Source organism: Hippichthys cyanospilos, chromosome 11 (genome assembly GCF_059441005.1).
Source record: "Hippichthys cyanospilos isolate Australia breed blue-spotted pipefish chromosome 11, RoL_Hcya_1.0, whole genome shotgun sequence".
Lineage (NCBI taxonomy): Eukaryota > Metazoa > Chordata > Actinopteri > Syngnathiformes > Syngnathidae > Hippichthys > Hippichthys cyanospilos.
This window is the reverse complement of record NC_142379.1, coordinates 16,981,208-17,006,229: the sequence shown is the minus strand read 5'-3', so window position 1 is coordinate 17,006,229 and position 25,022 is coordinate 16,981,208. Positions and strand designations below refer to the sequence as shown.

Genomic DNA, 25,022 nt, shown 5'->3' with positions numbered 1-25,022 from the left:
TCCATCCATCCATTTTCTTTAGCCGCTTATCCTCACAAGACTCGCTGGCTTGCTGGTACCTATCCCAGCTGTCTATGGGCAGTAGGCGGGGGACGCCCTGAACTGGTTGCCAGCCAATCGCAGGAGCTTTACTTATTTAAGACAAAACATGATCTTTGTGATAAGAATACAGCCATACAGCCAGGCACATGTACAATCTGAGACCCAATACAACATCACTACTGGCATCAATTTCAGCATCGACAAAATTGTCAATCTAAATATTGTTTGTTATGGCTTTTTTTTTTTTTTTTTTAAAGGAGTTAGCATGCAGCAGCTTGGTGCACAGTGGCTAGCACATCCGCCTCGCAGTTCAGGGACCTGAGTTCAAATCTACCTCGCTTGGGCTTCTCTGTGTGGAGTTTGCATGTTCTCTCCGAGCCTGCTTGAGTTCCCTTCGGCTTCCTCCCACACTCAAAAAACATGCACGGACAGACTACTGTAAATCTTCCTTGGATGTGATTGGGTACGTGAATGGTGGTTGGTCTCTGTGTGCCCTGCAATTAGCTGGCAACCAATTCTGGGTGTCGCCCGAAGATAGCTGCAATAGCACCTGCGACCCTTGTGAGTTTAAGCGGCTCTAGAAAATGGATTGACGGAATTAGCATGTTGGATTACCAAATTGTGCATGTGTATCAGAAACCAATGAAAGCAGATTCCCTTTTAAATTTGAAGAAATGTTTATTACAGCATATGTCCTGTAGATTAGTGGACTACAAATAAAACTGCATCGCTTCCACATTCATTGGTCTGATTAAAAATAATCAAAAATAGAATGGTGCTTGCGTGCAAGTGAACCAAATTCCCAGACACATCTCTTCTTGTTTATCAACACACCAACAGCACACCTACAGTTGCCAATGTGCCCTTTACAATAATTATTGCATGAAAAATGGTGACCTTTGTATGCCTTTTTTTTTTTTTTTTAAAGGGAGGAGGGCATGCATGCATGCATATGCATGTGACACAGAGGCAACGTGGGCCTGTTTTGGGAACACTACAGTCCTTTTGAGAAGAAGTGGCTCATTTTCCCTGAGGTCCACTGAGTCCAGCTGTCAGCACTGAGAATGAAACAAAATCACCATGGAGACATTTGGTGAATATGGCAAATGGTAAAATGCTTAAATATTGCACTGGAAGAAAATATTGCAGTATAATTTAAACCCTGTATTATTGAAGATTATTCGATTATAATACTTTCTGATCTTTGGATCAAGTTGAAAAGCAATTTGTAATCTTAATGACCAGTTGGAAAAGTGGTAGAGTTTATCATTAGCACATTTGGATTGTGATGAGATTTTAGGTAGAGCTGTAATGAGCAAAAAAAAAAAAAAAAGAGAAAAAAAGGGGGGGCAATTTTTTGGGGGGAAGTTATTCAATTTAATAATTTAAAAAACTGAAATAGGCTGTTTATCAGCTCAAAATTACACAAACCTAAATACTAGTCACCTCAAACATTCATTAGGGTACGCTTGGTGCAACTGTTTCCAGGAAGCAAGTGGGAAAATTGCTCCAACCAATAAAATTGGTTTCACAAAGAAAATCAACTGTCTGGGACTGATGGCTATTTTTATAAAGTTCCCTTGCCTTGCATTCCATCCCTAAATGTTCTCCAAGCGACTCAAATTGGGCAACATGCAGGGTGATCCAAATAGCTGAAATTCACCCTGAAGTCCTTTGCACAGTGGTTGGGTTTTGTGGAGATGTTGCAATGGGCATCCGTCATGACTGAGGATTACCACAGGACAGTGTTGCAGTTCACAATGCTTGCTTGGTGAAGGGCGATTTTGGAGTGAATTACGCAACTATTCTGGACCATGCTGCAGGTTCCCTTGATTTAAATCGTATGGAGAACTTTTGGGGATGAAAGGCAAGGGAAGGCAGTTAAAGTACTTCTTGAAGCCATCTTCACTTGAAACAATGTCCCCACTAGTTTCCAAGAAACACTCGCATCAAGCATATCCAACTCATTGAGTCCAACTGAGATTTTTTTTTCTTGTCTGGTTTGGTGAGTTTTGTGTTTTGAGGAATGGTAAAATCCCTGTTTTCTAATGAAAGAGTACACATACATTACCTACAAAAATCAGTCGAATTTGTGGAGCTGACGTAAGCAACAAAATAAAACGTCATAAGAACACCAAAGGGTGATGCGCTACATGACGCTACAGCCGGTGCCCGGTCGCTCGAATTAAAAAAAATGACGCAAACGTAACACGCGTGCTAAGGGGACGCATTAAATGTAGCATCGTCTTAGGAACCTCGATCGAATCTCGGTAAATTTACAATGGCAGAGAATGGCGAAGAAGACGCTGAGGAAGGTGTCAAGAATTTAGAGTACAAATTTCCTATCGTCAGACACACGGACATGCCCGATGAAATGAAAGAAGAGGCCATAGCGCTCTGCGTTTCAGCCTGCGAAAAGTGCGCCAACAACAAGGAGAACGCAGCGAAAATGGTCAAGGACTCAATGGACAAGATGTTTGGCAATGCGTGGCACGTCGTGATCGGCGAAAGTTTCGGCTTCGGCATCACTCATGAGGCGAAGAATCTGCTCTACATGTTCTACGGAGGGAGTTTGGCCATTTGCATTTGGAAGTGCATTTAGCGACGCAAATTGGCCGTCTTCCTCCTCGTCTCTCGCAGGCTTATATTTGAACAACGAACCATCATCTGATTCAATGAATCAAACGATTTTGTTGAAATGTCAGGAAATCGAAAGTGGCAAAGGAGACACCTTCCTTTACTGCAAATTCCTTCACTTAACTTCTGAGAGGGAGTATTTGCTTGTTTCCTCGTTAGCGCCATCTCGTGTGTGGTGGTTGCAGTGGAACGCTGAAAAAAAAACTATTAAGAAAACGTGTTTTCTACAGAACATTCGTTTCTTCCATATTTTGTTTTAAAAGTTTGAAACTATATAGAGTCAGCACATTCTTTACAAGTTGCTTAATTAAATATGCTATTTGTTAGATGAAAAATCAGGTAAAACTTGAGGACACCTCTTTACCTCTCTGTTCAGACACGGATCCCGAGTGTAAACTTTGCAATCAAATAAATACCATTTGCAAGCATTTGGAATGAATGTATGGTTCCGTTTTTAGCGTCTACCTGTTTTGGCGATCTGTAGTATCTTTTAACCTAAGTGTTTTTTGTTTTTGTTTTGTTTTTTGTTAGGTGTACTGTATCAAGATAGTAGCCCACATTGGGTCGAAAATATTAATTTACAGTGTATGACCATATCAGTATAAAGTAATTCAAATGGTTAATTATGAGTGGTAACTGCCATTCACGTACAAAAAAATGTATGAACACAAATATTCATTCAATAGCTCCAATAAATTGGCCACTTATATCGTGGACAATTTTAACTATTAAATGATTCGGAAAGTAGCAAGTTGGAAAATTAAAATATTTTTGCAGACGGAAAAAAAAAAACATTTGGTTTGATGATCGTTCAACTGCTGCCACCCTCAGGCGACTGAGAGCTGTTAAAATTCTGAATTGACTAGTTTTCGTTCTAGTTTTTCTTTCACATCTTAAAACCAAGCAAGTAAAGCAAAAAGCAAATAAATTATTAATACAACGCTAATCTAGAAAGTGTGTAGATAGATAGATCGATAGATCGATAGATAGATAGATAGATAGATAGATAGATAGATAGATAGATAGATAGATAGATAGATAGATAGATAGATAGATAGATAGATAGATAGAATGAGCTCACAATAATATGAAACATACTGAGTGTGCAAAGTCTTCTCTGAAGTTGCAGTTTCGCTTTAAGGGATAGTGTGTAAGATTTAGGCCATTTTTCATGCTGCATTTACCATTGACCATAGAATAGCTATTAAAAAAAAAAAAACATGGCCGCCTCCGGAGAAGTGGCACCCCCCATGTAATAGAATTCAATAACTAGACCATTGACTATATTTAAAACATACTGTTGGTCATTAGGAACACATCAATTTGCAAGTTTTTGACATGTTTGTTATAGCTACGGATAATGGTAAATGCAGCACCTGAAGGAACTCCTGATGACCATTATGAAAAACGGTCTGAATCTTACACACTATCCCTTTAAATCGGTTTCACAAGCATTAATTAAAGACATCCTTCTATATTGAAAACGTATATAAGATATTTGCTTGGCAGCCTTTTCCGTGATCTGATTTCAAATTGAATTTGTTCGTCGTAAATAGCTCCGGAATTTGTAGCGAATCCCCCTTCGCAAGTGCCACACATATCCGCTTGGCGGCAGCATTGCAATGACTCCCCAGTCCAGCATGCCAGAAAGTCGGCAGACGAAGAAGAAGTTGCCAGTGTTGTGTTGCAAGCTTGCTTGCTTTCCTTGTAAAGAAACAACTGAAGCTCGCCGACTGTACCGCAGAGTGGACGGCAGCGGTTCGAAATGGATTATTCTGCAAGCCACCAAGGTTTCAGACAGCGTAAGTTGCGTACGTGGTTTCATTTATTAAAAATGGTTCTTAGCTGCTCTCATGCGCCAATGTTCTGCTGGTCAGGTTAGACGAGATTGAATGGGAGGGAATGCTAGCTCGTAGCATCACTTACCGACAAGTCAGAATTATTCATTCATATGTGACTACAAATTAAATGTAATTAATAACAGATTGCACCTAATAGATTTGTTCCATTTAACAACAGTTTAGTGAGCCTGACTTGCAATTATACTCTTTAGTCAGTGAAATTCATATTGCTGTCAATAATTATGTTGATAGTCATTGTTTTGGAGCGTTATATTGATCCCGTGTTACCACAATTATCGTCTCAGTTCATTGACTGTGTTTACTTACTCTTAATGTGCGTTTTACTCTCGGACACAAGTGACATATCAAATATAAATGACTTCATAATCCTAATTTAAACATTGTCTGTAGCATACTGCATGCATGCCTTTTTGAAACGGCGGTTCCTTACAGTGATGTCATTTACCCTCATGACGATGTGGTTAGTTAGCGCCTTGGGGTGAATGGAGCACAGAAGCCTGCTTCTGCAGTGTACCCGTCAGTTCACAACACAAGATATGTCAGCTGAATGCTACAAATGCGCGTGAATTTGTTTGTATCACCTTGCATTTGCTTAGTTTACCCAACGATGACGGATAATGGAGAAAAAAAAAGTTGCATATTTCTCTATTCGCCCAGAGCCTAATGTACGTCTGCGAAACAGTTCCATGGAAGGGGCAGATGGCAGCCAGTTGTTTGAGGACACAAGTGGCTGTGGTTCACAGAAAACCCACCAGAGGTGAGGCCCACCAGACACACCAGACAGGGTCAACATTAACATCTTAGATTATCCATCTGAAAGTTTAAGAAGTAATGCTCTTTTGTATGGGGAGGGGGCATGATCACCTTGAGAAATATATAAAAATGTTCAAATGTACACATCTGGAAAATGTGAGTCCATTTTAAAAAAAAATGATGAGGAATTGAAATGTGTTTCTGTTGACAGGAATCAACATAGTGGACATCAGGCGGCAGGTTTTCTGGGTCAGTCCATGCTGTCAGACCCCATGTCCAACCTTGCCATGGCTTATGGCAGCTCACTAGCATCTCAAGGGAAGGAAATGATGGATAAGAATGTAAGATTGCCTTGACAGATCTAAGTAAGAATCATTTGTGGAGGTTACATATTATGTGTTTGTGTATTCCAGCTAGACAGATTTATCCCCATTTCCAAGCTGAAATACTACTTTGCAGTGGACACGGTGTACGTTGGAAAGAAGTTGAGCCTTCTAGTTTTCCCCTATATGCATGAGGTATATGGTCTAAATTTAAAGCGTCCTATTTTTAGAGCTGAGCTTCTTTTGGTTTCTTCTTTAACCTCATTAAGTAGGGAGATTTGAATTGAGAGTCTAGAGCTCTGCCTCTGGTTTTAATATTCTTGGACTAATAGGAAATGAGTTGTCCCAGTTGGGTTCGACCTCACTAAAAAGCAGTATTTACAATGAAATTGCATTCCAACAGAAAATCTGACTGTGTAATCTTCTTGTTGCAGAACTGGGAGGTGAGCTACCAACAGGATACTCCTGTGGCGCCACGTTTTGACATCAACGCTCCTGATCTCTACATTCCCGCTATGGGCTTCATCACATACGTGCTGGTGGCTGGGCTGGCCCTGGGCACGCAAAACAGGTACATCTGAATAGGTATGGACTGACCAGGTGGACAGTTTACTGTGGTGCTAACCAATCAAGGTATCAATAACTGTTATATGTGTCTGTAACCGTTTATAACGCTTTTCTTTTTTTGCGTAATCTACAAAAGGTTTAAACGGAGCAGAATATTTTTGGCTGCTTGCAGAGTGGACTCAACAAGCCGCCTTTTTGTAAATAATTAGATGATAATCAATTTTGTGTGTGTTTTTTTTTTTATTCATTTATTTTTTAAACCTTCTTGGCATGCATGGAGTGTGAGTGTGAGGTCTTTTTTTTTTTTTTTTTTTTTTTTACCCTTCCGGACCTAAGCAGCATCATATCACAGTCACGGTATTGTGGTATTAAAATTACAGCCCAATTTTTTTCCATCGACATCATTATTTTCAGAGGCTGTTTGTTGAGTCAACTCAGCAAGCACCAGTGATAGTGTATCAGCAAACTGCATTGCGCTTTCATGAATGTCCATTGTGAGTCACACTACACTGGAAAATATCCTTTTAAATTAATGATTCGATGTGTTTTCAAAATAAATTTTGAGAGTTATCACCTGTAACCCTTAAAATTATATCGAGAGCCAGTTTGTTTCACTCCCATGAGCATAATTGATTGTTTTTGCTCAAAAATTAACTCTTGAGTCTCATTTTGAGAACCATGTTGTAAGATCCAGAAAGGTCACAAAGGTGATGATAAGTGTCATAACTTGATATCAAAGGGTAAAGTTTTGTCTGATCATCTCCGCAAAATGCAGTGTATTTATTGGTTTAGACATGCAAACGTGTCATGTCCTCCAGCATGCTGCTAGGTCCGAAGGGGTTAAGACATCCTCCGTTCATGCCAAGAAGGTTAAAAAAAAAATAGCAGCGATTGCCATTTAATTCTTTTCAAATTGGCAGCCCGTTGGGTCAACTTTGCAAGCCGCCAATCATACTCTGCTTCGTTTAAATACCCCCTACCAATTTAAATTTACCAATTTATGTGAAGACGCCGATCATGTTAACTCTCATAGTGCCGTGGATTAGAATCTTTGTCTTTTAAAATGTTTACGTTTTCTGCTAATGACGAGAATCTCGTCAAATACATTCTATTTTTTATGAAAGCGTAGCTGTCACTCTTGACTAGTGCTTATTTTAATATTGAGCCGATTGAGCACTGTAGTGATGAACTGTGACCGTTAGATAGCAGTGTTGCTCACGTTGGGGAAGAAAGCCATACATACTACACATAAATCACATCGAGCACTTGCAATTCTAAGTAAGGAAAGTCAATCAATCTTTCATATATCACGCATGTTTGCATGGACATAGCACACAATATTCTGTCGGCCTTAAAAAAAATGAGTGAAAATGCTAAAAATTGGCTGGTACTCTAGGGGTTGCCTTTTCCAATAACTGAAAGAGATAAGTATCTGGAAATGTATGTCCTTAAGTATTAAATTGATACTTAAGTATCTGGGATTGAATTTCTGGACTCGTTCAAACAAAAACATGAAAATAAGTCCCTGGCATTGAACGAGTTAAAGATTTCTCACAGTAATTAAGGAACAACTATAGTAAGTATGTAAATCAAGTGTACTATGTAAAGTAACTGAAATATGTATAATTGTTTGGAAAATTCCTAGAAAATCACAATATTCTATTACTTGTAAGATATTTGCAGAACAAGCCTGCGCGCTACTCATGAGAAACTGACCTTTGAGACTGCGCTGATTCAGGGCTGTACAAATTTGACTTGATCCTCGAGCACCACGCCGTTGACCCATTATGGACAGCACTAGCGGTTATTGAAACTTTGACATTTTAACACCACAGTAAACCATCAACCCGGTTATCGGGCCGTGCCTAGTCTTGCGATTGCGATGAAAATGTTTCATTTGGATCATACACAGTTGAAAACCCTAACGCTCCTTGAGCATGATATATGTTTCAATCCAAAGAATAATGCAATTAATGCAATTATTACAAAACAGTACTAAACAAAAAGCATCATTATATACTGTTTTGTCAAGCAAAGCAGTTGCCTCACTCATTCCTACCCATGATGTAGTATCGGTGCATACAGTATCAGAGAATTCTTATGAATACCAACACTCTACAGAGGTACAGTATCTGCACCAAGACCGGATACTGATACTTGATGTTTTCCCAGAAGAAGTAAATGACAAGCAAGGTTTATGTTCTCATTTCTATTGCCCATTTGCTTTCTTTTTTGTGGCCACTCAGGTTTACTCCCGAGCTGCTGGGAGTTCAGGCCAGCTCGGCGCTGGCGTGGCTCATAATGGAAGTCTTGGCGGTCCTTCTGTCACTCTACCTTGTGACAATGAGCACAGACCTCACGACTATTGACCTGCTCGCCTTCTCTGGATACAAATATGTCGGGTATGCGCCGCGCTCTCTGCACATGAGCGTTCAGGTCCCGTTTTTGGTTGTCACGGTAGTCGGCCGGTCTTTTGAGGTATCGCATGCAAGAGTTGCCTGAATTCCATGTGTATGTGTCCGTGTCCTTTTCCCAGAATGATCATTGGTATCGTCGCAGGACTGATTTTTGGGAGACCGGCTTACTATCTGTCTCTACTGTGGTGCTGTGCCGCCATTTTCGTTTTCATGGTGAGTCTCAGTCTTGATTGAACAATAGTATACTAAAGCGGCAGTCCCTAACTACCGGGCGGTCGGCCTGCTGGTACCCAGCAACACGGAATGTTTGACGATCGCTTGAGAAAATTGTGAAATGGTATACCTGATTTTCAGACACGACAGCGTGTAATAATCGGCATTTGCGCTGCAATTTCAGACCCGCACCCTGCGCCTGAAGCTTCTGTCCGAAGCGGCGGCCGAGGGAAGGTTAGTGAGCGGAGCCAGAAACCAGCTGAGGATGTACCTCACCATGTCTATAGCGGCGGCCCAGCCCGTTTTCATGTACTGGCTCACCTATCACCTTATCAGATAAACACAACTACGCTTGGGGGAGAAGGAAGCTACACACTCACACACACATGCACAAAAGCTGCCTCTGTGCGATAGCAGTCTTTCTCTGTAAAACACAAGGTAGCGCTCCCATCGTTCCATGGACAATGACACCACACGCGACTATGAGTAAGAGTGTGTCTTTAACGCCTTTACCTCTCACAGCACATCTGATACATTTTTGTACTGCCATGTTTTTGTCCTCAAAACATTCAAACGTGTTGTTTTTCTACACTGTAATTACTTGTTTAGTTTTTTTTTCTTTTGCAATATTTAAATATACTTGTCTGTTAGATGCTCCTGTTGTCTGTACGTGATTCTTCTGAGCTGACCGAGTGCACATACTTAAAGAATTCAACGGAACCAAAAGCACACTCAAGCATGACGCGCTCAGTTCTCCACAAACATGTCAGATCTTTCATTTCATGTGGACTAACATGTAGCCCTTCAGGTCTGTTGTGCGCTCACCTCTTAACCTTTGTGTGCTTTGTCTCATGGCTGCCTGGTCATGAAGCAGTGTTAGTAGCGGTGATGTTGTTTTAATAGCTTTTTAAGAAACAATGTAATTTATTTGTTGCTTTTCATATTGAAAGTCGGATGGAATAAAGGAAAAGATTACTAGTATTTGAAGTGAACAGCGAGTCTCTTAATTAGGTGTTTTGAAAAATTCAAAATTTTCAAGGCATTTACTGTTCCATTTCATGTCAACTTGAAAGAAGACAAAATCGGTGCGTTTTATTCAGCGATACATTTGAGCACAGTGTCCAGATTGCCCACGATATGTTTGAAAAGTACCGTAATTTCAAGCTTATATCCCACTGCATGCTATTCAGGATTATTAATGTTCACCGGTAGGTTAATATTGAAATCAGCCATTTCTTACAATTTGCAAAACTACACTTTAAGAAAAGCAAATTAGGCAACTGTTCCTTACAGTAAAGAAGGAAAAAAGCTCCACTTTCGCTTAGCCTTCTGGTTTATACGTCCTAGTGAAGCCACGACTATGATTGATAGCATGAAGGAGCCTGTTGTACATCTGCCGCCCTATCGGGTACGGATTGTAGATAGGCAGTAACAGAAGGTGGTGGCAGGTCAAGGCCTCTGGGAAATGGAGATCCGTGGAGGCGGGCAGGATGGCGACTTTCATCCGGATGCTGGACATGCCTGTAAAGGGCACCCTGTCACAGCCTGTAAGAAAAGCTGAGCACAAAACAAAAATGAAAACCTAATGAGTGGAAAACAATCAGGCGCACCACTTACAAAGGAATTTCTTTTTCTCTTCCTCTGTCAGTTTGTTGAACACCTCCCAGAAGGTAATTATGTTGGGATGGGCAGCATGATACTCCCCTTCATAAACGGTGTTCTGTTTGCAAAGACAAAACAATTGAATTTGGGCAGTTATAACTCTGTAAATGAGAACTGCAAAATTGTATGCATAGTGTATTTGCCGTAGTCTTTCATAGGAATGGCACAGTTGGCACCTGCAGATTTCCATGTCTAACCTCCTTTTTTTAATGAGTTGTTTTGGGGGAACAATGCATCTCAATGGGCATAAATTGATAAAAGAGAATTGTTATTCAACAAACAATATTATTCATGACACCATGGAGGCACATAGAATATATTATTGCAAAGACACATTTTGACTTTGTTTCTACTACTCCTCCGTTTTGGGCTGTGTTTCAACCTAGTTTTACAGGTTGTCTCTAAAAGATAGAAGTTCAATAGGGTTTAGGTCTGGAGATATTTTTGGGCAGCTGCAACACCTTTAAATCTAGCATCTTTAGCAACGCAACAGTCACCCTGAATCTTTTTGACGTCGGGGGTGTAATAAACATTTAAAATAACATCTACAGTATGCTGATTATTTGTCATTTGCACACCTGCTTGAACACATCCCAGTTGTAGTTTTCATTCCCCACCATCACCGCTTGCAGCTCCTCCGGCTGAAAGAAAGCCACCACGTCCATGTCGCAAACCTTGAAGAAGCCTCTCTTGAACGCCTCAAAGACGCTCTCCACTGATTTGTTGAAGGCGTGGTTGACATAAGCGGCCACAAACTCTTTTCTGGAGGAAAGAACGGGATTTACTCAATGCACGCTCATTGGTCACAACCTTAAGTTCGCTTTCGCACATGTCCTGCAAGTGTGAAGAACTTTCTTTTTCAAAACCCATAATGAGTTTTTTAATGAACAATGTTTCCCATTGTACTTTTAAATTGTTGTGCTACAGTACTGAACTGCATCATTATTGACACAATAACTACAATACTGAAATTAGGGAGTACTCTTATTCTCTCTTAGCCCTCAAACACAATAAAATGTACCAAATGCCCTGTAAATTGCTGGCCAACATTCTACGTGTTCATAAGAACTTTTGGGGAACACTGCTGAGTTGCGTATGCTAGCAGAGGAAATCAAGCCTTATCCAAACAAGTCACCCGCATTCAAGAATGGTTGACATCTAAAGCACTCCACCCAAAATTCAATCACTTTATTGAATGTGACGCAAGGATTTCAAGCACTGTTTAGAAGTCTGAATGATTTAAATGGACTTAAACTTACTTGTTGGCGCAAGTGACAAGTTTTTGGGTGTTTTTTGGGTCAAGCTCAACATCATAACCTCCCCAACACACCTGTAGACAAAGAAACAACCACCAGCAAGAATGACAATTGTGGAAGCTGTCACCTTATGAAAGATTTCACTTACGGTGAAAGTAGTCTCCATGTCTTTGAGGACATCTGCGCTGTAGTCTTCTAAAATGCACTGCAATCCTCTGAGGATACAAGGTCATTAATGACAAGTGTAGAAAGCAGGTTACAGTACATGCAAAGCAATGTATGAACAGCACCATTACAGTCAGCTGCTACCGAAGGACATTGAAGTTACAGTACATGCAGTCATTAAAAAAAATTGCTAAAACCTCTGTTACCACAAAAAAACAAACAAAAAAATGATGTCACATATTGAAACCTTACTGTCCAACTGTAGGTTCAAATTCCTTCATGTCGTCCAATGAGGGCTTGATGCCGAGCAGCTTCCTGTAGAGAACGAGTGGGAAGGGCAGGTGGACCATGTTGCGGTTGTGCAGAGCCAGGCCACATAGAACCCCAAACAGGAAGTATGTGTTCTCCCCCACCACGGGCTGTTTGACAAGGCAACTGGGTCAAATTTGAAGTGGGTGACATCACAACTCGAATCAATTCCAAAACCATAGCGTGACATTTTTTTATGAGTCCAGACATTCAATCTTGGGTGTTTTTTTTTCATGTGATTGTGTGAAGGAAATCATATATTAGGTTGTTATTTATTTCTTGTCCAGAATAACATGCATCGCTATTCATCTGTGCAGTCCTAGTTCATCTCCTTAGATAAAGCTGTTGACGCGTGAAGTGAAACCTTGGCCCAGCTGTAGGCGGCGCCCGGCTGGCTCTTTCGTTATGTCTTGTAATGTGAAATGCTTTGCCGAATGAATAAAAAGCAGGCGGGGAGGGCTGGGCCTCCGACGGCTTAGGCGAACAAGAGAGCGAGAGCTAAGCCCTCCCTTCGCCGGCGAAGAAAAGTCAATCTCGGTTGGTCTGAGTTACTATTTTGCCACTTAGCAGCCGGACTTGTCTTAGTCTTCTTTCATAGATTTCTCTGAAAGTTTAGTCAATGAACATTCTAAAAACGGCTGTTATATTGTTTGAAGCGTCACAATGGCAAGGGACTGTTGATCACATTACCTTCACCTATAAAGGTTTGAAAACATTTTATTTTATACACACACAAGTACCTGGGATTGAATGTGTAGACGTCTTGGCTCACAACATAAAAATATGGCCGTGTGATTGAATGACTTAACGGTGAAAACTTTTACCCCTCGGCTGTTTTGTGTAGAAAGAAAGCGCAAATGTGTCAAACCCGAAAGCTGCAGGTAGGTCATATTTGTCTTACCTTGGGGGGAAACCAGACCAGCGTCTTTCTTTCGTTGTACATGAACAAGTTGGACTCCGGCGCCATCAGCTCATCAAAGACATGGAGGAAGAGGTCCCTCTTGTTGACGTTCATCACTTTCCCATCATCCACAAACTGCACCTGGAAAGAACAAGAACCAAAGCGCAAGTAACCAAAGACGTAGTGTTCAGCAGTTGTGAGTAACTCGGATAAATTATAGAAGTGCGTGGAAATACTGTTTTAATTATGCATGTTCACGACAATATGTGCTAAAAACAATTACCATCACAACTGCAAACTACAACCCACAGTGACTGGCACTTTGTTAACAACAAAACTAAGCGCTATCATCATTGTGGAGGAAAGCGTTTGCTCCTTTGATGTACATGAAATGGTCAGATGTAACGTCATCCATTCATCCGAATTCATCTTTATTACCACGAGTTCTTTTTTGAAGGCGAAGTGGTCCGCCGCACGGAGTTGCCTGAAGGTGTCCTCGAGCAGGTGACTTGGTCTCAGCGAGAGCTGAAATACCGGTGGCCCCGGGTGTAAGTGCGCCGCCAATTCTTCAAAAGACACTGGGCCACCGCGGTCACGATGAACTCTCTGATGACGTATAGACATTTGTCAATGTGTTCAAAGACCAACGGTTGTCCAATTTTGACGCATACTATACCTTTGTTATATTTGCAATGACTTCAAAGGCAGTCACCTTGCAGATCAAATCAAGTACAAAGGGGTACCGACATAAGATGACTGGCACATTGGCATCATCCTTTACAAAAATAATAATAAATCAACTAAATGTTGTAAACTGTAACAACAAAGTACCGTGCGCAATGCAATGTAAATGTTTTTACCACTTTTTTAGAAAATTCATGCCAAAGAACGACATCCTCCAACAGTCCCTTTTTGTCAAAGTCCTCAACATAGAAAGTGCTAAGTGGGACTTTGGAGGACTTCCCCCTTTTGTTTGCCTGTGAAAATACAGGTACAGAACGTCATTCATTCAATGGACCATTCACAAACATTTTGACAGAGAACCATTGGGACAGATTTTTGAAAAACAAAGCGGAAAAAAAACCTTCAACAGGACAGTATGTGCATGCAACAATTTGTTTATTTTTATGTTATAATATTTGAGGCCCTTTTAAAGGGGTTGCAAGATCATTTGGGTTTGGAAATGATCCAGGGTTCTCTTCTTTAAGTTTGCTCAAGGAACTTTCAACAAGCAGGTTTCTCAATAATATTTGTAAAGAAGACGCTCAATATTAGTACGGAGAGGAACTTAAGAAATAAGAAACGGACATACCTAATGGCATGCCGATATAAGCTTCTGTATTTTTGGTTTGGAGAACACACCCGCTGGCACGAGTACGTGTGACTCAACGAGTATCAGCGGTGGTGGAATAGAATATATTTTCGAATTTTGTCCTGACTTTAGCCATGTTGACGCCACGACAAAGACAAGTAAACCATTACATCGTAAGAAAGAAAGAAAATAGGAACAATAACCACCTAGCCTGACAGGAAATTTTGCGTCACTCTCAGTCTGGTCCAGTCAACACGTCATCAAACAATATTGTCATCAAACAATATTGTCGCAAGCTTTGTTCGTAAAGGTGGCCAAGTGAAAGGTGGCCAAGGTAAAGTGAAAACGCATGCTCACTTTGTAGAGGAGCTTGAGGACTTCCAGCACGGCTTTGACGCCTGGGACGTGAGTTGCCAAGAGCCAACTTTGGACCGCAAAGTCCAGGGCGTTTTTGAACACCAGGATGTGTTGCAACAGCATGTCGGCCGGCATAGAAGACCACCACCCTTCTGCAGAAAATAAAAGCCAAATTTGTGAGCGTAATTATCACAAGGGATGGAACGAAACCTGGCGAGATTTCTTGTCTATGCACAGTATGAGATTTGTTTCCTTTGGTTGTTTTGATTGTTTTCTTGGCAATTGAGTATACAGGAGAAAATCCTGCTTGTTAATCCTCGGTGCGAGAACTTCAAAATAAACCTTAGCATACACAATAATAAAATGACACGAAGGCCTTGGAACGCTTTTATTTTGAAGTCTTTTCTGTAGACCCATCACGACAATGACTGACTTTCTACTCTGGACAAGCTGTCAGTCCCAGATTGAGTCGTAACTCCCGATATAACCAGTGTTGGGCAAGTTACTTCAAAACTGCAATGCATTGTTTATTACTTATTACTGTCAAAGTAATTACTTACATTACAACATTACTGTATTTCAAATGTAACGCATTACACTACAATTGCATTACTTCTATATTACTCTCACTACAATAACTGCAAATATGGATTTGCCATTCTAAATGTAGCTCATTACGCTCATTACATATTCAAATAAAGGTTGTCTTAAACCTAAAAACAGTACAAATAATTTAATCTATATTGTTTTGTAAAACTAAAGACAAGATCCAAATGTTTTTTTTGTATTTTAATCCCTTTATCACAGTGATGCATTCTTTATGCTGTCGGCAAAAACAGTTTGAAATTTCACGAGCTCGATGTTAATATTCAAATTCAAGTTTAAAAAAAAAAAGTTGAGGAACGACGTGCCCAAGAACATGTTCAACGAAGTCCAACTGAAAAACTTACTTAGTGTTGTCTGAGTCTTCTCACTCATGTGTTGAACAACCACAGCCAAAGGCATGACGAAGGGGAGGACTGCTGAGGCATCTTGAAGCAGCGGGCACGAGAGTAGCACCGCAATGATTTCTGGAGATTTGGGCACTTTTTGGGCGGTGTGCAACAGGATAAGCTTGTTTATCAATGATGACAGGTTCAGCTGTATAAAAGAGAGGCTGAGTAAGTAGCATTGCACATAAACAACGTCAATCGAGTCGATCAATGATGTAAATTCGCCGATTGTGTTTTCTCATCGTCATCTAGTTGTTTTGATGGATTTAAAATTTCTTGACATTGGATTTTGGACTACAAAATTGTCACCATTTTAGCATCAATCTTCACCTTATACCTGAGGTAAGGAGAGCATTTGAAGCTTGCAGGCAGCCCGGCCGACCGGAAGCGCTCGCGGGTGGCGTAGAGAAAATGATCTTAAGTTAACAAAGCTCCTGTTCTCTATACCTAGCAATTTTCTTGCTAATGTGCGCTCGTGAAAATTGAAGGGTTGTGACTACTGATTACGAAACACGAGAAAATCATGGACTGCAATGCCATGCGGATCAGGGAAACATAGCTATTCTTGTTTATTGTTTTACTCAGAAATGATGAATGTTCTACAGTGTAAAGTGATCCTAAATAATTTAGCAAGGTAATGAGTAGCATGCGCGTCCTTTAAAAGATAGATTGCAATTGTATTTGAATTATTTGAATTGATGTACCAATTCATTCATTTCTTTTATTTCATTTTTTGTGTATTGAATAAAAATACTTAAGGTTATCACATTTTGTGTGCATTTAAATACTGTACACTACATTGTCTTTTAGGTGAAGTAAAGGGCTCATTAGGTCATTTAGTAAAAGCTTTAGCAAATTTTATGCAAAAAAAAAAGTCACGACTAGTTTAAAAAAAACTGCTGATTAATCAACTTGAAATAATCATTAGTGACACCGCTACTGAGGTGATACAAGAACATGACCAGTCTACTTTAAAGAGGAACAAAAAAAATTTGGAACTGTCGCTAAGCATGACATTGACATGATTAACTGTGCCCAATTTGCACAATACTGCTTCTTCTTTCAATATTTTGCCGCACTTGACGTGTGTCACAAAATGACTCATGCGATAGATATGTGGTATGAACACCTTATTATGTACACCTTGTTGCTGTTTTTCCTGTTATTACTATCATCGTTATTATTATTGACGTTGTTATTATAACAATTCTAAAAGTAAAAAGAAATGTACTTGTATGAAAATAACGGAAATCTCATCAGAACGCTGAAAATCATCGGTAGCATTTCTGAACCTTTTTTTTAATCCAGGGTACTGCCAGTAGTTTAGAGAAAGTTTGGCGGACAGCCTCAAGGTCCACATTTAAAGCATCGGCCTTTAGTGACAGCCCGCTGAGGAGACATATAGCACAAAAGATAGTGTGAATGAATTCTTCGTCTTTACCTTATGAATGACCGCAGCCACACAAAAGACTCACGTGTTTTTTGTAAAACTTGCAACAAGGCTCGAACATGTGAAACACATCTCAAAGATTTCTCTGTGGGAAAAAATGATATCGAGGAAATTCTTGAAATCACATTGTTGACTATACTTAATGATATTCAATCTGTGTACGTGTGTATATTATAAAATTGAGAGAACGTCACCTTTCGGCCTCCGGATTGCCCCTTTCCGACGCCAGCCATTTTTGTAATTTTTCCTCATCAAGCCTCCCGGATATCTGACGCTGCTTTCCAGTCTTGAACAAAAACAACAGAAGAACTCAAAGCGAAAACGAAAACTTTTAAGTTTAAGACATTATAAGAGCCGTCCAAATCGAATCGTTGACGATTTTTCAATGATCAAATTAATCCAAAGTTATTTTAATAATCAAGTACAAGTTTAGTCATTGTTCAACTTCAAAATATCTAAATTGTCAAATTGCATCCGCTCGGCAGCAATTATGCAGGTTTCTGTGGTCCTTCATGAAGGTTGTTTATCTTTTACGTTTCTTGAAAAAACGACATTTGATTTTGCCTTGGAGAAACGATGACCGGAGCCGGTGACGCAATCCCTTTCAAAAAAGTGAAGTGAGTTATTTATTTATTATTTAAGAACGCAAAATAAACAGCCATTAGTGAATCCACAGCAAAAGTGCTGCTAAATACATGTTTTCCAATTATTAGATGGAATAATCAATAGAATAATCTAAACAATTCTGACAGAGACATCCCTATTATAGACATACACATTACCTGTGATGACCTGAAAGCAAAGTTTGCATTCCATCCTGCTGCTATTTTCAAATCTGTTTCAAAAGGAAAAAAGAAGAACGGAGAAACTTGTGAAAGTGATCTGATAATACATCCCTCCGAAATATGCGGACCTGTGGGTGCGACTGTTGCACTGTCAGAAATCCCTGGAAGTTGGACTAGTGTGGGGGTCAGCCTGTCCTCTGATTTTCCAGTTCCAAGCTGACCTTTAACTCCACTTCCAAAAGCCCATACTTGGCCAGAGGAGCCCAAAACAAGAGTGTGACGTCTGAAAGAGAAGAACCGAGTGTCAAACTAATATGGATGTTTTCGTTCCACTATATATTGTAGTTATCGAATTATTCTCTTTAAGTTCACTTCCAGGATTCATACAATATACAGTATCTGAATGGATTTTTTGATTCAAAATGATTTGATTGACAATGAGGTTGGCTTCACCCCAGACTGGTTTGCAAGACAAAATGACAAATACAGACATTATTGTTTTTTAACATGATTGGCTCATAATTTGGGAGTAAAGTGGTCTTTTCCACAAAGTCAGTTGTTGCCCACAACTGACTTTGATTTCTTGACATACACCAACCACTGCAAGGGAAGACATAAGCCTTGTTATTTGAGTTGGTATTGTAAACATAAGTGACCCGATAGATCATTGATTGTAATTGACTAAAATATCAAGGCATTTTTTTCTTCATGACGTATAGCTGAGATATTTACAGTTATTAACATTTTACATGGAGTTTTTTTTTTTCTGCCTGAATTTGAAATGTCTATCTTTGAGCTATTGAAATGTTAGGTCGAGTTTCCAAGGAGTATGGTTGCATAGAGTGTGGTACAAGTTCATCAAATATCTTGTATCTGAACCATGTTCACCTGCCACAAGCCACCTGGGAGGCAATTCCATCTATTCCCTCCACAAGTTTTGGTATCAGTTCATTAGCTGAAGAGCCATGACCCAGCTGACCATGAGCGCCCTCTCCAAATGTAAAAACTTTGCCGTCCTGTGAATCATACGGTTGCATGAACAATCAACGCATTCCTCCCATAATTTGTCCGAAAGGAAAGCACAAGTTGGTACCTTTGTTAAAACAGCAGAGTGAGCCTCTCCGCAAGTGACGAACGAAACATTAAGACGCCGAAGAGCAGGAACAACGCACATGTTGAATCTGCCTGTACAGGATGAAATGAATCAAACTGTCACATCATCAGCAGCAAGGGCAAAAAAAGGCTTATTTTCTAATCTGAAGGAGCTGTAAACATGCACTACAGAGTTATCCCAACTCCCTTTGATTTAAACGTATACATTGGTTGTAAATGATTAAAGCATGATAAACTTACATCATTTTCCACTTAGAAAAAAAATAGACTTTTCTATATGTTAGTTCAGCAAGTGGTTACCATTGCTATCAATCCTGTTAAGGCCCAGCTGACCATGTGCATTGGCCCCACAGCAGTACACAAGGCCTGACAAGGTGAGGAACAGCGCATGAGCTGCTCCGGCCGAGATCTGGGTTACCGGTATGCCAATGAGAGACTGCACCTGGAGGGGTATGTACTGCAGAGATACCTCCTTCCCCAAACCTAGTTGGCCGTGACTGTTCAAACCCCAGGAGAAGACATCGCCTCCTAGTAAAAAAAAAAAAAAAAAAAAAAAAACAACAAATGCGTTGTCTTGGATGTGAACTTCAAAATAGCATGGGCACAGCAACAATTACCGTAACTCTGCAAATAAACACGCTTTAAAAAAATAAATAAATAAAGGTCAAAAGTATGGGTGCGTCCTACAAATGGTAACTTAAATGTTTTCTGTTTTAATCTGACACCATTCCTGGAAGATTGATCAGTCAGCCACTTAAACCAAGTTTTGACGTACATGTACGTTTTTATATCAGCTGTACTCTTATTCACAATAATTACTGTAAACGGGACAAACTGGAGGGCGAATGTCAGTTGGTGCCTGTTGCAGCTAACACTAGCTCGTATAAACTGAAGTTGTTATGGCATTATTTTACATAAAAGAAGCAAACGCACCGAACCAACGCCCCAGTTCATCCTTGTTCACGCACAGGAATAATAAATGTTAAAATTATGATGTCTCTAGCCGATTCAATTATTAGCGCAACGGTTAGAGAACACGGAACATTTGACTCGTTCATTAATTGCAGCCTATTGGCAAATACACACAATCATGAACTTGATGAATCGCGGTCGCTGCTCAACTCTGGCTTATTTTATAATACAACGAACTTGAACGGCATAGCGAGGAAACTGAAAAACATCAATTTCGAGTGCAATCAACACTGGCGAGGCGTTCACTGACTGCTCACAGAGTGGGAAATTGAACTATTCTTAATGTGCAACAAATATATGAACACAAGAAAATATGTAGATTTTACAAAAGATGATATTGATTCTTTTTTATTTAGTTTTTCCATTGTTGCCAAAGTGCGTCTTACACGGTAACATAGATAATAGCAGAATCTGACTCCAAAATTGAGGGTGCATCCTATACACAGGTGAGTCTTATATGCGGGGAATGACGGTACATTTAATGATGAAATAGTTTTTGGTTTGTAAATTTGGAACCATAAAATATGTAAACTGTGAAAATCCAGAGTCGCTGACACCTTCAATCCTCAAATTAGCATTACATAAACAAACTATTATGAAACTATACGCTATAGTATCTATTATTATTGATCTTTTGGCTCTTCAAAGAGAACCATTCACTAAAAAGAGCCGTTCAAAAGAGTCTCTTTTATGTTTTTTAGTTTATTTTAAAAAAATCAATGTTTTAATCTTAAACTAAACAATGGGATTAATGATACAGCACCATTTTCTGTCATACATACATAAAGTGTTTAAGTCATGGGACATTTAATATCACTCAGAAATATTAAAAGTAGTAAGTACATTTAGGCTAGGTTCAGACAGCAATTTGAAAATACCCAATTCAGGTTTTTTTTGTTTGTTTGCCTCTATGCGACTTGTATTTGATCTTTTAATGGCAGTTTGACACAGATTCTTTTTTTTTTTTTTTTTTTTTAATAGTGCAACACTCTCCCCTCTGGTATGTGGTCCTGAAACCAATCCATATCGCATCTTTTGCCATGCGGCTTTAGTTTGGACGGCCAGGTGGCTTTCATCCGTGGATCAATTTGTGTGGTAAATACGGACATTTTTCTCAACCGTTTCTACGGCACCTATTAACACGCACCCAAATGTTACCTTTTCAAAGTTTGAACAATTATCTTGCTTTAACTATGGATATTGTAATATAATAAATCATTTGGATTCAACATTTTTCTATGTTAGGTGGCCGGTGGAAATGATTCCACTGTGTCATAGTGACCCATGTGACATCCATTTTAGTTTACCACACACCTAATTTCAAATTCCACATTACAAAACAAAATGACTGCTTGTTCGACGAGTGCTTTCAAAGCCCTACCTTTTGTCAATGCCATGGAGTAAAAGTTTCCACAAGCAACTTGAATCACTGGTATTGGCGTTGGTATATGCACCGGACTGCACCCAAGGTTTGGAAAAGAAAGTCACCGTAAACATTATAAAAACAAAAAAAAAAGCAATTACTGTTCATACATACAATAATATGTTTAATGTCAGAAATGTTTAGTGATTATTCTCATATAATGATAAAGTACAGTATATAGTGTTTCAATTTACCAACAATTGTCACCGACTTGAAAACATGCACCTCACCTAAATTAGACAGCTATTTTTTTCTCTTGAGAAAAAAAACATGTAGTGCATTTTTGCAGATAATAATCTCTACCCACATTCATAGATGGATGGGTTTCCTGTTAATACAAGATGAACTCAGTTGCCACCCAAAACAGCATGACCTAGTCTTTTATTATTGGCACATGGTTAAGGTATGAGATATGTTTCCGAATGTGTTCGAAAATGGCAAACCCTGCTAAGAACACTGTAAACAGGGGTTTATACATCTTTTTTTTTTAATTCATAGTAAAACAAAATGTGACTTTTATTATCCAAGAACATTTTCGATACTAATGAATAGCCATATCGGATCGCTTACCTTGCTCTCTCAGGATCATATAAAACATTGGGTAATAACCCAAGCTGTCCATCATCTGCTGCCCCCCAAGAGTAGACTCTTCCAGATGAGCAGAGAGCCAGAGAATGGTCCTGACCACAAGCTACGCTCACCACCTCGGCCAGGCCCGCCACACAACCTTAGCACATCAACACGAGATAAGAATGTATTTATCTTTGAAAAAGTTGGACTGAAGTGTCTACAGTGTCTTTTAACGTGGCAAGGTTACATGGCCTTGAGGTCCCATTAACCTTTTGTGATCATGAGTGATTGCAGCTGGTATTTCCTCTTTGCCAGTAACAAACATGACAAGTGCGCTTATTCTGAATTAATTTATGTAGTATGTTTCTGCGGTTTATCTCAATGAATGGAATTCATTAGTGTGTTTCTACCAAAATATTCATGCTTATATTTGTTAAAGCGCTCAGCCCCTATATTCAATCCTGGTCTATCTTCTCACACGTTATTTCCTTTTCAGATGCAGGTGTGCAATTTGCTTATTTTGCTGCCATCTGCTGTCTCATATAAGCCAGCACAGCTGTGATCTACTTTTACACGGTACATTTTTAAATTTCGTTTTTAATTTGAGCTGTTAGGGGTGAATGCAGCATTACGAATAACTTGTACCGCGCTGTTGTAGCGAATCTCGTAATGTATTGCTATTGTTTTGTTTTGTTTTGTTTTTGAGGGGGGGCAGTCATCAAATATAATTGCATTAAAATGGTCGCACTGTCCAAAAAAGACACGTTACGGTCCAAGTATTTAAGAGCGTCAAGTGAGATTTGCACTTTTCATGATCAAAAAACCGAAACTGATCTCACTGGAGAACGCGCGTCTGAGAGTGCACCTTATTCCTAGGAAACGAAACGGAAGCATTTTGGGATAGGGAGCGGCAGTCTATTGAAAACACATAAATTAATGTAAATATATCAACTCAAGGAAAATGTAAGCCCTATTAAAAAGAGGAAAGTGCACGACTTTTTGCCTACCTGAGGTCTTTTCGCCTTCAAAAAACTTGCGTCCAAGTTGTCTTTTGGAGTTGCGGCCGTATGAAGAAACGAATCCATCCTCCAACAAGAATAAAATGTGCTGGTCCCCACAGCAAATGTTGGTCACATTACGGGGTACTGTCCACGACACGGGACTCGTGGATGCCTGTGGACCAAATAGTCCACAGGTGCTGTCCCCCCAGAACAAGAGATGCGACATGTCTCAAGGTCCACCACCGCGGCGTTGAGTTCTCCGCCTGCTCGTGGGTATTTTAGATTAGTAGATGATGCCTTTCGGTGCTGTCGGAGATTTTGCAGTCGCCATCGAACAACGTTCATACTGTAACGGACACATAACTTATTTATGTAAAATACAACATATGGAGAACTTGTCATGTTTTTTGGGGGGTTTGTTCTTTTCCTCGGGTTGTGTGGTTTTCGTTCATGTTCTTAGTTCATGTTTATGTTTCCCTCACGTCTGCCTTTCTCTTCTGAACCAATCCACCCCGCTCTCCTGCAACTCTTGAGTCCACCTTGCTGCACCTCCGCACGCCGCCATGTGCGGCCGTGACGGAATGACCCGATCAGAAAGGTAACCAGCTGGAAGCATTGGCCCCGCATGTTTTTTATGTCTGATTTCTCCGATTTTGAAGACTATTCGCCTCCCTCATTTCCGACCGAGCAGCCACAGTCACCTCGCACCCCTCACTACACATTGGATTCGGACTATTCTGATTTAGATGATTGGCCCCCTTTTGTTAAATTCCATTCGAGTTCCAGTCCTGATTTTATTTATCCCAGCCCAGGTCAGTATAATTTTTATTTCGACTCTGATTTTCTTTATCCTAGCTCCTGCCCCTCCGAGTCAGATTATGATGATTTTGATTTTCGTTCTGATAGTTCCTTCCGCGGTGACCGAGAGCCTTGCTGTAGCACCCGTCTAGCCTTCTGCCCCTCCCGGGGTGGCCGGCGGGGGCGCCACAGCAAGGTTCAGAACTCGTCCTGTCACCGAGCACCTGTCCTGGGCCGGGACTCCCAGCACACCAAAATCTCGAGCCGCTGCAGGTGCCCTCCGAGCCGCAGGCCGCGCCGCTGCAGATGCCATCCGAGCCGCTGCAGCCGTTCTTTTGGACTCTAGCCCTGGCGCCGTCTGCGCGTTCCAGGCCCTCAGTCATGGTGCTGCGGCTGCTCTTTGAGTTTCTAGTCTTAGCATTGCAGTCGGCTTCTCAGGCCGAGCTGTGGCAGTCACCCCCCGAGTCCTAAGTCCGGGCGCTGCAGCTGCCCTCAGAAAAGCAAGTTATGGGAGCAGGCTTCCGAGTCCTACATCCAGCCACTGCAGCAGCCTTCGGCGTCCCTCGTCACACCGCTGCAGCAGCCTTCCGAGTCCCACGTCCAGCCACTGCAGCAGTCTTCCCCGTCCCACACCAGCCGGCGCCGCCCGGGACTCCTGGCCTTCCAGACGCCCTCCAGACTCGCGCCACCGGGCCCACCTCTTCTGGCGTCCCGGACGCCCTCCCGACTCACCCTGTCGGGTCTGCCTCGTCTGCCGTCCTGGACGCCCTCCCGACTCACGCTGCCGGGTCTGCCTCGTCTGGCATCCTGGACGCCTTCCTGACTCGCCACGTCGGGCCCGCCTCCTCCGGCACTCCGGAAGCCTGCCAGACTCTCTGAACATTTGGATTTGCCCCTCCGGGCGTATCTCGGTGACGTTCGGGACAATTTCAGTTCATGGGGTCTTTATTTTTTGTTTCGAATGACTGCTCGAATGTCTTGACAGTAATAAGAGGTTTGCTGGTATGAATGTACTGTATATCATGTGCCTAATTTATACATAATGGATAGTAAAACCGAGCAGAGATGACTGGAAAAGACACAAATTGCTATGCTAAGACAAACTAACTTTAGCACCGGAATAAGAGCTTGGGTTAAAAAAA

At 40.7% G+C, this 25,022-nt stretch overlaps 2 protein-coding genes and 1 pseudogene across 3 annotated transcripts; 2 read left to right on the top strand and 1 right to left on the bottom strand.

Moving 5' to 3' along the window:
- Positions 1-2,247: 2,247 nt before the first annotated feature.
- LOC148416185 (dynein axonemal light chain 4 pseudogene) lies at positions 2,248-3,055 on the top strand (annotated as a pseudogene).
- A 1,287-nt stretch (positions 3,056-4,342) lies between these two features.
- On the top strand, positions 4,343-9,795 carry yif1b (Yip1 interacting factor homolog B (S. cerevisiae)). 2 transcript variants are annotated; one of them, XM_088428229.1, is made up of 8 exons: positions 4,343-4,481; positions 5,199-5,298; positions 5,506-5,635; positions 5,708-5,812; positions 6,052-6,188; positions 8,431-8,586; positions 8,721-8,814; positions 8,999-9,795. In XM_088428229.1, exons 1-8 carry the CDS (start codon positions 4,445-4,447, stop codon positions 9,152-9,154), a joined length of 915 nt encoding a protein of 304 aa, XP_088284355.1. In that variant the 5' UTR covers positions 4,343-4,444; the 3' UTR covers positions 9,155-9,795. The 2 variants fall into 2 exon arrangements, with proteins under 2 accessions (XP_088284355.1, XP_088284354.1); XM_088428228.1 differs by having other exon boundaries at positions 4,345-4,490.
- On the bottom strand, positions 9,796-23,348 carry LOC148416183 (putative E3 ubiquitin-protein ligase HERC4). Its single transcript, XM_088428227.1, has 23 exons — positions 23,089-23,348; positions 22,082-22,238; positions 21,470-21,546; positions 19,417-19,644; positions 19,097-19,188; positions 18,892-19,019; positions 18,132-18,286; positions 18,001-18,053; positions 17,413-17,504; positions 17,244-17,303; positions 17,061-17,157; positions 15,727-15,916; positions 14,777-14,928; positions 13,968-14,084; positions 13,784-13,882; positions 13,546-13,713; positions 13,108-13,248; positions 12,150-12,316; positions 11,881-11,947; positions 11,736-11,806; positions 11,055-11,238; positions 10,432-10,534; positions 9,796-10,371 (listed from the first exon to the last, which is right to left on the bottom strand). Exons 1-23 carry the CDS (start codon positions 23,306-23,308, stop codon positions 10,136-10,138), a joined length of 3,054 nt encoding a protein of 1,017 aa, XP_088284353.1. The 5' UTR covers positions 23,309-23,348; the 3' UTR covers positions 9,796-10,135.
- Positions 23,349-25,022: the final 1,674 nt, after the last annotated feature.

Excerpts from the sequence above, each read along its gene's own strand:
- yif1b (XM_088428228.1), top strand. The coding sequence starts at position 4,445 with ATGGATTATTCTGCAAGCCACCAAGGTTTCAGACAGCGTAAGTTGC. Across the intron at positions 5,299-5,505 it reads TCACAGAAAACCCACCAGAG|GAATCAACATAGTGGACATC; the intron begins GTGAGGCCCACC and ends TTCTGTTGACAG. Across the intron at positions 5,813-6,051 it reads TTTTCCCCTATATGCATGAG|AACTGGGAGGTGAGCTACCA; the intron begins GTATATGGTCTA and ends TTCTTGTTGCAG.
- LOC148416183 (XM_088428227.1), bottom strand. The coding sequence starts at position 23,308 with ATGTCGCATCTCTTGTTCTGGGGGGACAGCACCTGTGGACTATTTGGT. Across the intron at positions 17,304-17,412 it reads GGCAATCCGGAGGCCGAAAG|AGAAATCTTTGAGATGTGTT; the intron begins GTGACGTTCTCT and ends TTTTTCCCACAG. Across the intron at positions 17,158-17,243 it reads GCAAGTTTTACAAAAAACAC|CGGGCTGTCACTAAAGGCCG; the intron begins GTGAGTCTTTTG and ends ATGTCTCCTCAG.